The 13,331-nt window shown below is 34.9% G+C and overlaps 1 protein-coding gene across 3 annotated transcripts in view; it reads left to right on the top strand.

The window, feature by feature from the left end:
* MON2 (MON2 regulator of endosome-to-Golgi trafficking) overlaps positions 1–13,331 on the top strand; it is a 64,849-nt gene that overhangs the window by 34,669 nt on the left and 16,849 nt on the right. For all 3 annotated transcript variants that reach the window (XM_014890890.2, XM_014890893.2, XM_088165613.1), the window contains 7 exons: positions 435–536; positions 2,722–2,832; positions 3,506–3,681; positions 6,847–7,009; positions 7,503–7,796; positions 8,560–8,758; positions 9,983–10,608. In XM_014890890.2, coding sequence (XP_014746376.1) covers positions 435–536; positions 2,722–2,832; positions 3,506–3,681; positions 6,847–7,009; positions 7,503–7,796; positions 8,560–8,758; positions 9,983–10,608 — 1,671 coding nt within the window. The remainder of the gene's footprint in view (positions 1–434; positions 537–2,721; positions 2,833–3,505; positions 3,682–6,846; positions 7,010–7,502; positions 7,797–8,559; positions 8,759–9,982; positions 10,609–13,331) is intronic.

Raw genomic sequence — 13,331 nt, forward strand, 5'->3', positions numbered from 1 at the left:
GAGAGAATGATTTCAGTGCAACAGTAATTTTGACTGTATGCTGATTTTTTTAAAAAGTACAATTGAAGCTTATCACAAATATTTGCAGATATATTTGATGAATGGAAAACTTACCATGTTCCTGCAGAGCATTTATGAAGCAAATTAAAGAATTAGGATATTATGAAATTAAATATTCCAGATAGTTTCACATATAATTTTAAGTTGAAAAGTTGCAATGATATAAAGGCTGTTTTGCTAGCTAAACATGTTAGAAAGCTGCTTGGAGGGAGGGCTGAGCTTTTTTACAGCACCAGCAGTGCTGGTTTTAGTCAGACTGTTGACCCCGTGTGGCTTCTCCTGCAGCACTGCACTGAGAAATTATCCCCCAGCAAAATACTCTTGCCTTGTTGCAGTAACCTCACAGTCATGTGTTCAAATTCCATTTTATTAAGGAACCATCACTTTTTGCTGTCGCTAAATTACTGGAAACAGGACTAGTTAACATGCGCAGGATTGAGATTCTTTGGAGACCTCTGACTGGTCATCTTCTGGAGGTAACTAATGGCTTTTATCACTTGTACTAGAATTTAGTTTGTATTAATGAAGATCTTGTGGAAATATGCTTTTAATGTGTAATCTAAAAAAAAAATTCTAAATTGCAATTCTATATTTTGGTTTAGGCGCTTTATTGTTGCAATTCAAATGCATTATAGTTTGAATTTAAAAGTGAATTTACATATTTGAATTACAATATTTTAATATCTCTTGATAACTTTGTCTTTATAGTGCCATCAGTCTTTATATATTTTTGACACAGCAGTGTTCAGAAAGATCAAGTAATTATACTTCATGTATTTGTTCTAATTAAGGTAGTGCAAACATGTTTTACTGTATCACACAGTACAAATATCTAGGAAGATTCTGAGATAGAATTGAAGCCAGAAGATTTACTAAGAAAGGGTTGTTTGGTTGGGGTTTTTTTAATATTTAAGCTAACTTCTGAATGCTTTAAGAGACTGCTGTTCAAGTGTAAAAATGTCATAATCCTATTGCAATTTCTTTAGTATTTTAACCTCAATACAAAAAATATACTTTATCAAGGAAAATACATTACATTTTGAATTGAAAATTAAAAACAGGTGGTTGATTGTAACTATAGTTTTAATTCTCCACACAAGTATGTAGGAGAATAAAATATAAGAACAGGATTTGTTTTAGAATGAGTAAAGGAGAAGAATTTTCTTCCTCGTAATTCAGAATGTATCAGACACTTCTTTAACAGCTGTACATTGTTTCAACCAATATTAAGGATTGGTCATTGGTCTATTTATGGAAGCCACATATTGCTTTGTCTAGAAGAAAAAAATGCTTAATTTTTTTTCTCTCCTCCTCTTCTTCTGGGTTTAAAGAATTAAAGCACAGGCATCTCTTTTTCTTCTTTTTTTGCCCTACAAGACTGTAAGGTTCACCATCCACATCTTGAGACTGTTTTCATCTAGGGAGCAGTCTGTTACCCATGCATTGCAGATAATCTGACACTTTTGTAGGAAATACAGAGTCTTTCATTTTCTTTCAAAGCACTGCCTTACTTCCTTTTAAACCTAACTTGTTGAGGTACAATAAGGAAGGAGGAAACATGAGCTATAATTCAATTAAACACAACCTGAGGGAGTAGCTTGTTCCCCGGTTCTGGAACTGCTTATCTGGACAGAATCAGAGCATGAAGTACTTCAAATTCTCTCTTTTTGTTTTATATAAAGTTGTAAAAATATAAGTAAATCAGGAGAGAGGCTGTTTCTTTTCCACATTTTTAAACATAAAGCTAGCTCTTCTACATTGTTCTCCTTTTCAGTTTGGTTAGTGGTTGATAAAAGAATGGTCTACCAATAAAAGGCATTAGTCTTCTTTATGATACTGCTTTGGACTTGACTCTGGGTTCTCACACCATCAGAGCTATGGCTGGAAGTGTGGGTGGGAATAATTATGTAGTGGTCAATGAAATGTCAATTTACACTTCCCCCATTAGTTTGGGGGTAGTGTATTAGATACAGCACAGTTCATGCTACCTATCTAAGAAACGAATACACACAATGTTTTTAATTTTTATATTCTAAGAAAGCAATTAGCAAAGTTGTTAGGTTTAGAGAATTTAGGGACAAAGAGAAATGAAGGTATGCATTTGAAACACAAGTTTAAAGATGCTCACTATTGCTTTGTCAAGGTTTTAAATGGAGCGTGAGGTTTATTTTATCTTCGATATGTAGTTACTTTTTGTATTTGAGAGTATAGAAGGCACTTTCTGTGTTTCCTATTGTTGTGTTCCTCACTTGACTATGTTAAGAAGTGTGTGAAACTTCCAATTTTGTAGCTTTAGGTTAAGGTAAACTTGAAAGTCTTAGGCATTTATTGAAGTGTTGTTTGGTGTTTTTTAATCAGTCATTATCAGTTTGTTTATTCATTTTGGAAAATTTATTTACTTGAATCATATATATGTAATATTCATTATATTTCCTTCTGTCTTTCACTGCTTCCTATTGCTTCCTTGTTCAGAAGGTATGTCTATCCAAAAGATACATTTCTCTTTTTACTATGAAGCCAAATTTTATCATTTGAGATTTATTGTATTATTCTTATACTATTATATGTACATTTTAATATAATTAAAATACCAGTTTTTAATGTATTATATATATTGGTTAAATAAAAATTACTTTAAACAAAACATTGCTGTGTTTTCAGGTCTGTCAGCATCCCAACTCTAGAATGAGAGAATGGGGAGCAGAAGCTTTAACTTGTCTCATTAAAGTAGGACTGACATTCAGACATAATCCTCCTTTATCTCAAAATCAGGTAAAGTAAATTTAAGAGCAGATCCTTTCCTCCTTCATTCATAAAGCAACTTTACTAATGAGTATATGAAGTCTGTAGCTGTAACACTCAGATGTAACTATTGTGAACCACCACATGCATTCTAATAAACTATCCTCTTTCATTTTTTGAATACCTAACGAAGAGTGATGCTTGAATATTATGTCCATTTCTTAGAACAAATTATGAGTCACTTTCATGAATGAAAAACAATTCCAGAATGTTTAGAATTATATATGTGATGCTTTGGCAGGTAAAAAACGTGTTGCCTAACCTTCTAAATTACAGCTGTTCAATCCACAGTTAATAAAACATTCTAATATTTCGACTGAGACTCATTGGATATTTTTTCCAACGTCTCGTGAGTAGGAAGCTGAGTTTAACCCTGCTGAGTGAGCATAAAGTTGCGGGACACTTTTTATGCAACTCTAGCAGCATCTGTAGCTACTTTCTGAGGAACCTGGAGAGCAGCAGTCAGGAACGTAGATTTTCTGCAAAGACCCTTTGTGGTCTGAATTTGAGCATTTAGTGATTGAGCTACTGAATTAATTCAATGAATCTTTAATTTGTACTGTATGTTTTCACTTACACATAAAAATAGTTAAGAATCAGTTAAATGTTAACATCCTTAATATGCTTTACTGTTTAATTTTAGAGACTGCAGTTGCTTTTATTGAATCCACTAAAGGAGCTGTCAAACATTAGTCATCCTGATATCAGGATCAAGCAATTGGAGTGTGTACTACAGATTTTACAGAGTCAGGGTGACAGCTTAGGACCTGGTTGGCCATTGGTACTTGGAGTCATGGGGGCAATCCAAAGTGATCAGGGGTAAGTGGTGGAAATAAAATTTTAAACTCATGTAAGATAAGAACAGTAGAAAAAATTCTGCTCATATTTTTGTACTTTAATAGCCACTTCAATAATCTTAGTTTCATTGTAATTTTTTGGCTTGTGAAAAATTTTACTCAATAAAAATGCACTTTTTAATTCTTCCTGAAGCATACTTTATTTTACTGAATTAATCTTCCAAAAGACCAGAATATTATTCCACTCTGTGTTCTCCTGAAGTCAGCATGCAGTATACACTGGGGACTACTCAGTGTGCCATTTCATTTGATCTTGACCATCTGGTGGACACATCTCTGGTGCTTGCCAATGCTTCAGTGTGAATCAGGTGTTGCTCAGTTTATCTGTTGTTTCTTTTCCTTCTTAAATCTTCCAATAGTCTCTAGTGTGTATTTTCTTCTGATCGCTCTCTCTTTTTCTTGAAGCCTTCCTACCTAAATGGTTGCTGGTAGCAGAAGGATGGAAGATTATTTACTGGCTGTGGGCGAATCCCTTGACTTACACAATTGACTCTGTTGCCAGCAGAGGTGGACTTGTTCTCTGCCCACAAGGGAAAGTGAGAGATGAAGTTAAAAGGAGTATTTATGAAATGAGCAGTGAATTGAACATCTGACTTTGCAACTGTAAGCACCAGGAAGTATACCCACACACTCAAACAATGTTTATTGTTTTTTAGGTGATAGTCAAGACTAGCAGCAGGATAGGTCATCGTGTAACTCTAGTGTTAGTAGAATTTTCCTTGGCATATCTCTCCTTTTGTCCGACCTTAGCTTTAGTCTTTTGGTCATATAAAAACCTAAAGCCCCTTCAAATGCTTGAAGGATTTTGCTCTTGACCAGTTTTGTTTGCACTGGCAGTAGTACCTACCAAAATTCCCAAGGAATTTGGCATTCTTGTTTGTCAGCATCCTCTATTTTGTAATTAAGCTTCCTTTGGTAGTTGTTGTTTCCACATTTGGTGTAATGTGTTCCTGCATGCCTTTTGGTTTTCACTGTTGTTAGTGATGGATGAGAACTACCACAAATTCATTCTCAAGACAGTCTTCAGATCCCATTAAATCTCAAACCTGTATCTCACTGGCCAGTATCTCATGATGTTACTAACATCTTGTGTTATATCTTCATCTCCTTCTTCAAAGCATATGGAATAATCTGCTTCAACTACGTAGCCCTGTTTGTCCACAACATATTAAGTACAGTAGGAAAAAATTAAGCATGACTTATTTTCCCTGAGGAAGAACTTAATTTCTTACCTAAGTTACAGCTATGAGCATAAGATGCAGATACTATTATCGTACTTTAAATATTAACTTACTGACCACAAGACTTTATTCACAAGTGTCTTCCCTTTGATCAGTGAACATCTTGGATTCCAGGACAGAAATCCATTTACTTGTCTGGAGAACTTCTTTCCAGGCTTTTATAAATACAGAAAATGCTGTTTTGATAGCCAAAAACCATACTTTGGTCACTTCTGGATTGTACAGTACTAGCCTGCCAAACAAAAGGAAGCTTGGCTTTGAAGACTTTTTCAGTGGAAAGCCTCTGCTTATTTTAAGCATAGATAAAGCATTATACAATCTAAAGATTTCTCACTAAGCTTAAGTTTCTTCCATTTATAGCTGCCTTTTTATGATCACCTATAACACAAAGGACAATTCCACAATTTGAAGAGTTGGGTAGCTGTTGCTACTTGCATGAGGGAGTTTAAAACCTTTCTTCAAACACATAGTAGTGTGGGACCTTCATTGGGAAAAACTCATCTGAATTTGTTCTTGTAGCCTTGCATTTGAAGTTTAGAAAGATGGGTTACTTTCCCATTAACTCAGTACTTCAAAATGAGTAGTGGAACTATACTTTGACTTCTTGCCTCCTTCTTTTTTCTCTTAGAGTCATTGAAAGTCGCATACCCATGAAACTTTGTACTGGAGGGGGAACTGCAGCAGTTTTGGATCTGTTTCACTCTATAGACTCCTATATGAGTAATGATGATGGGGGGAGAGTGTTGTGTGAGTCTATCCTCCATCAGTGTAGCATTGATAAATACTTTGATCTTACGTGGTAGGATGGATATTAAAGAATTATTAGTTATACATTATTGTCCATGTGAAGTTTCTTGTGTATTCCTCTGGTATCTATATCGTGTTGGCTGTTAGAATACAGTGGAAATGACCCACCTCTGATTTTGATATTGGATTAATAAAAAAAAAAATTCATTTGTAATTCTGGTATAGGTAGCTAGCATATCTATAGTCTGAAATTTTTTCCAGTATCTGTATCCTGAAGCTTCTGTATTACAAAGCTTTGAAATTAATTCTATTGTACGTTAAACATTGAAAAAACCCTGCAGTGAAATTTAAATGCAGCTTCCCTATTTTGTGTTATGTACACTCCACCACTCCTTTTGATTCCTTCATTTTGTCTCTCACTAAGCAAGATTTTAGTTGTTAAGGGCCTTGCTGCTTCTGAGAACTCCTTCTTGTAAACTTTTTCTGTACTATAGTTTTATGTTTTTGTTCAGAATCTAATTCTGAAGGCCAAGTAATTATTAAGAATCTATTTAATGGTAGGTATTTTTTAAATTTTTGTCTGATATAATGTAGTATTTAAGCAAGTAAGACTACCATTATGTTAGCATGCATCTTTCCTAATAAATAAAAACAAATTCTGCCCACCTGTTTGGCATACTTGAAGTAATTAAGTAATTTGTAACTGCTGATACAAGAAATTCTTCAGAACAGCTTACTCTTTGGAAGATTATAATGCTTAAATTAAGTGCTTTTTTTTGTCCATTGTGGCTTTTTTCCTACAATTCTGGCTAACACGTTTGAACAAACAAATGTTAGAGCTCTAAAACAGAGAAAAGGACTTCACTATAAGAATTAGCTAAGGACTGCTGGAAGGTCTAAACTTAACTCCACAGATAGTTAACATGGACTAAACTACTGCATCAGAATTTTAAGCTTCAACTTAAACTTATATCTCAAAAACCCATTTAAAATGGTGCAAACTCTTCTCAAAAACGTTAATTTGATATTTTTCTTTTTGAATTTAATATTTGATGTATTAAAAAATCTTCATGCTCTTGAAGAAATGCGAAATGAGTGTGTGTGCACGCATGCTTTATTTTTCTTCTGTTTTTTTTAAGAGAGTCCCTAATACGGACTGCATTCCAGTGTCTTCAGCTGGTTGTGACTGACTTCCTTCCTACAATGCCATGTACTTGTCTGCAGATAGTTGTTGAAGTTGCAGGAAGCTTTGGACTTCACAACCAAGAGCTAAATATTAGCTTAACTTCAATTGGTTTGCTGGTGAGTTTTTTATTAACCTACAGTGATGCTACTTCTGGCTTTCATTTTTGCTTTTCTTTTTAAATGAAAACTTATCTGTGGTCAGTTATAAAAGTGAAAGCCACAACCTAGCTTTTTGGGTTCTTACTGAACTCCCATGCTGTTATCTGGAACCATAGGTAAATTGAGTGAATCTACATCTTGCCTTTAATCTCCATGATTTGTGGCTTACTAAAAGAAATAGTATTGCATTGTAACCATGTTAATCAGTATCTTATTTTTAATTAATTTTTTGGTACCCCCTATAATGGGAACCTAAAAGTTGAGAAAGAAGAGTAATTTTTGGATCTTGTAGTATTTGTGTGCTGATCTTATTTCACCAATGTAGGGAAATAAGTATCTTGATGTACTTCGCAAAATACTTTGTGAAAGTAAGAGACAATTTATTTCATGATCTTTAAGAGCATTACCCTATTTCTATTGTACAACACCATATGTCTTATTTATTTTGTAGTGGAATATTTCAGATTATTTTTTCCAAAGAGGTGAAATAATTGAAAAGGAGCTAAACAAAGAAGAAGCAGTGTTGCAGAAACAGGCAGAAGAAAAGGGAGTGATGCTGAACAGACCTTTTCATCCTGCATCACCATTTGACTGTCTTTGGTTATGCCTGTATGCCAAACTTGGAGAACTGTGTGTGGATCCCCGACCTGCAGTTAGAAAGAGCGCTGGGCAGACATTGTTTTCTACTATTGGTGCTCATGGAACTTTACTGCAACATTCAACATGGCACACAGTAATATGGAAGGTATGATGTGGAAGCTTTCTCTGAAGGTTTTGTAAAGAGCATTTACATATTAATGACCATTACCCATTTACCATTTAATAACCATTATCATTTCAATAATTTATTAGACTTTTTAAATTTAACATAAGGTGGCAGAAATCTGATCTCTTGGGTTTTGGGCATGTTTTTTTACACTTTGTCTTCTCTAGCCTTTGAAGCCTCTTCTAAAATATAATGTTAAATATCCTATTTATTTGCTTTTTACTCAGGAGTTTGATAAAAAGATGGTTTCCTTCCTACAAGAATGAATGACCTATCTTTTGTATGAAAATGGAGATGTTTGAGGGTCGTGTGACTGGGCTCATCTGGTATTAGATGGAGCCTTGCCTTGCATTCTCTTTTGAATCTTTCGAGAGGATCTATCAAGTGCTGTGTTCTAAGTCACAGTCATGTTTGTTGTGCTTTATGGAAACTTTAGGCTATATTTGAGCCTGCCTGTTGTACCATTGAAGTGTCTGAGATTGATTGGTTTTACCATTCTGTTGGTGCTGATGCTGTTCTTGGTGGGCTTGAGTGTGCTATTTCCAGCCCTTCTCAACTGGCCATCAGTTAGCTTGATTGTTATTCTTGGCTGCTGTGGAGGCTGTTTAGAACAAGGGAATTTTCAGGATGATGCAATGACAGAAAGGATAATGAAAGAATTACTGGGTTTTGTTGCTTTACTATGAATACATCTATATTATTTGAAAAGTTGTATTTTTCCTCTTTTTTCTGGCTATTGCAGGTCTTGTTTCACCTGTTGGATAGGGTTCGAGAATCTTCTACGACAGCTGACAAAGAGAAGATTGAATCAGGAGGAGGCAACATTCTCATTCATCATTCAAGGGACACAGCTGAGAAACAGTGGGCTGAGACATGGGTATTAACACTGGCTGGAGTTGCAAGAATATTTAACACCAGGAGATACTTACTGCAGCCTCTAGGTAAAATTTGTATTTATTAAGAGACACAATGATTAACTTTCTGCTTTTATATGTTCTTTTTAGTTAAAGTACAGGGCAAGAATCTTAATCTTAGCTCAGAAATGTTTTTTGTTGTGTCACCTCAAATGTTATGAAAATTATGGAGTTAATAATTAATGGTCTGTAGAGCCAAAAATTGTAACTACAGATTTCCTCTTCTGTATCACAGTACTTGAGATTACATCTCAGTAGTCACAATTCAGTCCCATTTCTGGGCGCTAAATAGCTTTAAATTATAGTAGACCAATAACAATAATTCTTTGTTCTTGTCAGAGTATGCTTTTCCTTTTGTCTGTCTAAGGGAATGCAGCACTTGCCTGGAACTCTTCTGTGTCATCAGTGTGCCAAATTTAATAGTACTCTTAGAATGTAAAGAGAACTTACCTGTAAAGTCAGTGTAGTATTGAACATTTGCATTGTTTAGCTGTATGTAGTAATATTTTATAATATCTTGGTTATTTCTACAAGGAAAAAGTACAAAAGGAATAGAGAATGTATAGCTTACAAAGAAAAGTCCTCATTAGATTAATCTACCTTCAGCATCCTGTAATAAACAATTAAAATATAAGTTGTATTTCATTTTGGTCATGTGTGATTCTGGTATCAACGTATTAACAGCTAGTAAGTGTATTAGTCATTTACAGAAATGTGGTAGAATTTAGGCTATATTAAACTTGAGTTAAAAGTGAATAAAAAATTAGAATTACTTTTAATTATTCAAACCCTGTAATTACTAATATAGAAAATTGAAGGTTAAGGTTAAATTTAATGAAAAATGGCTCAAATGAAATCTTTCCACAGTACAATTAGCATTTTAATATAAATTCTTTATAAAGGCATTGCATGAATATAGATTTGACCCTTAATTCCTTGTATGGGCTTAACCCTTCTTGAAATCAACAGGCATCTGGTGTATATATAAGAACAAATCTGTTTCACTATACTAAATGAAGAAAATGTATTTTACTGGTATGGGATGTGGTATGTGATTTTTTTTTTGCTAGCAAATTTAGCATGAACATAGCTATATTGTTTAGTTCTTCATATTTGTGTTTCTCTATCACATTCATTCTTTCAGGTTATGGTTGAACTGATAAGAGTCACCTAATCGCTTGAAATTTCTGTGTATTAGAGTAACAAGTTCCAAATTGATTCCCCCCCCCCCTTTTTTTTTTTTTTTAATAGGAGACTTTTCCCAAGCCTGGGATGTTCTTCTTGATCACATCCAGTCAGCAGCACTTAGCAAAAATAGTGAAGTTTCCTTGGCTGCTCTGAAAAGCTTCCAGGAGATCCTACAAATTGTTTCTCCTGTTCGAGACTCTGAGAAGCCTGAGACACCACCTGCAATCAATGTTTCTGTACCTTTGGTGGTAGGATCAACTGCCACTAGTCTTGGCAGATCATTCATGAGAACTGACTCCATAGGAGAAAGAATAGGAAGATACAATGGATCTGAACCTCCTGTAATAACAGATGAGATTGAAGATTTAAATCTTTGGTGGGCAGCCTGGAACAGCTGGTATAGGATTGGATCAGAAAGTACAAGGCCTCCAATTACTTGTGATAAATTGACTTTCATTCCCAGTCAGCCTTTTCTTACAGCTTTAATTCAGATATTCCCAGCTCTTTACCAACACATCAAAACGGGTTTCAGCATGGATGATCTCCAGAAGCTGGGTGTCATTTTGCACGGTGCTGTTTCAGTTCCAATCAGTTCAGATGCTTCCCCTTTCATCCTTCCATCTTACACTGAAGCAGTTTTGACAAGTTTACAGGAAGCGGTGCTTACAGCTTTAGATGTTTTACAAAAGGTAAACTTCTAGTGTGTGAAAGGTAAACTATAGTGTGTCCTACTTCTTCTCTATAGAACTATAGTCTGGTGATTTACATATTATTTTAAAAGTTTTTTATAATTGCACAGTGTGTTGTATTATAACAATCAGATCTCCATTCCTGCTGCAAAATAGATGCTCTGCATTGAGAGGTGTAATCTTTATGAAAAGTGCTTTTACTTGATTGCAGAAGTACCTTAAGTGTTATGCTGTGTTTGTAGCCATTTACTTGTCCATCTAATATTGAAGTACTGTTGATGTTGATACTAGAGATCTGTATGTGGAGATGGAGGAACAGTCCCACAGTGTTCCATATGATGTCCGGGTGCTGCCATGAACAGTCTAGAAAAAACAGTGATCATGAGAATTTACTGTTTACACAAAGCATAAAGTATAGAAGGCTCTTTGGCAGATGACGTACATTCTTGCCTTTTATTAATCAGTTATTTAAGGAAAATGCTGCATCTCTGCTTAAGAAATTCTTACTATAGAACTCATCCTCAAAGAACACCCTTCATGGAAGTGAATCTGTAAGCAACAAATGAGGGTGCGTTTTCTCTGAAAGCCAAAAAAAAAAGGAAATAGTACTGCTTGCTTTTTTCTTTCTGCAGTTGTAAAATATCTCCTTGCAAAATAAAGTGCTCATTCACAAAACTTATTTATTCAAAAAAAGCAGAGTTGATAATGAATAAAATCATGCATATAAATTAAGCACTACTTTAAAAAAAATACCCCCCCAAAAAACCCCACAGCCTTACTTGGGAAATGGCAGAATTAAAAATCCACGTGACCTGACTTCATTCCCTTTAGATTTTCATGTTATGACTACTTTGCTTAACTATGTGGCCATGCATCCCCCCTGCTGCTGTAAGGATCCTGCCCCATTTAGCTCATAGAACACATAGTGGCTGCCAAATGAGCATCAATTCAGTGTCTCATTTTCTCTCTTGCTTAGTGTGAGCTGATTAATCTCAAACATAAACACGCAAGGTAGAATCACTATCTTGCAGCCTTTCCTTTAGTTGAAGGTTTTAACAAATATGCATTCATTTATTTTGAAAGATAGTAGATATCTTATAAAGGTAAGATAACGTGTAAGAATATCATCATAAAAAGGCTTGTATTGAAAGGAGCGTTAAAGGTCATCTAGTTCCAACCATCTCTGCCATGGAAATGCTATGAATTTCAATTTAGTTTTCTTGGATAGAAGTTGACATTAAATCTCTGTTTTGTATGTGGGTGTGTAAATAATACGAAGTTTTAAAACCTGTCATGTCTACTAAATTTTCATCCTTTTCCAGTTCAGGAAAGTCAAAATTAGTTTGACCCTTTTTTATCCTCCCTTTTCCAGCAGGTCAGTCTAGCCCAAATCCTATTTTTCCCATTTGATCAGTCTATTTATTCATCTCAGATTTTTCTGTTTTTTTAGTCTCCTTATCCAGATGATATTAGTTTCCAAAGGCTGCAGGCATTAGGGCTTTTCAAAGAAGGGGTTAGGAGAGTTTTTAACATGAGGAAAAACAGCACATTATTATATTCTTGTTCTTGTCAGGATGTTTTAGCTGAAAGTTTCTAAACAATAACAAAAGCAATAACTCTACATGAGAAAGTGAGACATCTGCCCTTCTCCACTCCCAGTGTCGATGGGTTACTATGGCAGTTAGAAGCCTTTGCAAATGCAGACTTTCATAAGATGGTACCCCAAACTCCCATCCCACCTATGCTTATGTTACTAATACAAACAGCACTGAAGTTCCTAAAAACAATACTTAAAGTATTTTTGGACATCGGTAAGTTCTGTGAGGTTGTGTGAGTGCTCCTCTTGACTGTATAAACACAGTACAGTTCACATGGCAAGGCAGCCAGCCAGTCCTGATGTGAAGCAAAGGCCATGTGTTCGATGGTTTTGCTTTAGGCTGGAGCAGAGTACCTTATTCCTCTCTTGAAATCAGTTGATACTCTCAGGAGTACGCACAGAAGCTAGTGGAAGCATTAAAGAAGAGTATGTAAATATTTGCAGTCTCTGAAATAAAATTGTGTTTGTGTGTAGGATCAGGTTCTTTGCTGATACAGGAAGACTTAGGTCAGTTCTGATTTTCTCAGAAGTTGTGGAACGACTTTGCAGTTAGAATAGCATGAAAAAAAGCCTTGTCAGACTGAACTCTGACTAGTTTAATAAATATATTTTATAATGTGATTTCACTAACAAAGGACATCATTGCAACTCAAGAACATGGAAATGGAAGGGAGCGTTGGATCTCTTTTCAGGCTTCTATGTTGAGCTCATTTTACAGCCTTTGTTTTGCTGTTGTTTTTTTATTTCTCATTAGAACTCATCTTCTAGTCTTTTACTGCTGTAGTAGAGGGGGGTTGGGGGTTTTTTGGTAATATAAGTACACTGTTCCTGAAATGTTTTCCTTTTTAAAGGAAGATTATGAGTTTCAGCTATACCAAACCATATCATTCTAATTTTATTTATTTTATTCCTTTCTATAAGACACTCTTAACTGCTTTTTGAAGCCTTCTGTGATTTATTTCTGAGATTTAAGCGTTTGTTGAAGTAGAACTTAACAAAGATGTGGCTGAGATCTATATACAAGACTTATGTAAGACTTTATTTTACTGACAAGTTGAAGCAGAGTTTGTGGAGAAAAGTTGTCTTTTATCGGATGAGATAGCTGTATATACTGAACTATATATGT

This window comes from Sturnus vulgaris, chromosome 5 (assembly GCF_052056855.1).
Source record: "Sturnus vulgaris isolate bStuVul1 chromosome 5, bStuVul1.hap1, whole genome shotgun sequence".
Lineage (NCBI taxonomy): Eukaryota > Metazoa > Chordata > Aves > Passeriformes > Sturnidae > Sturnus > Sturnus vulgaris.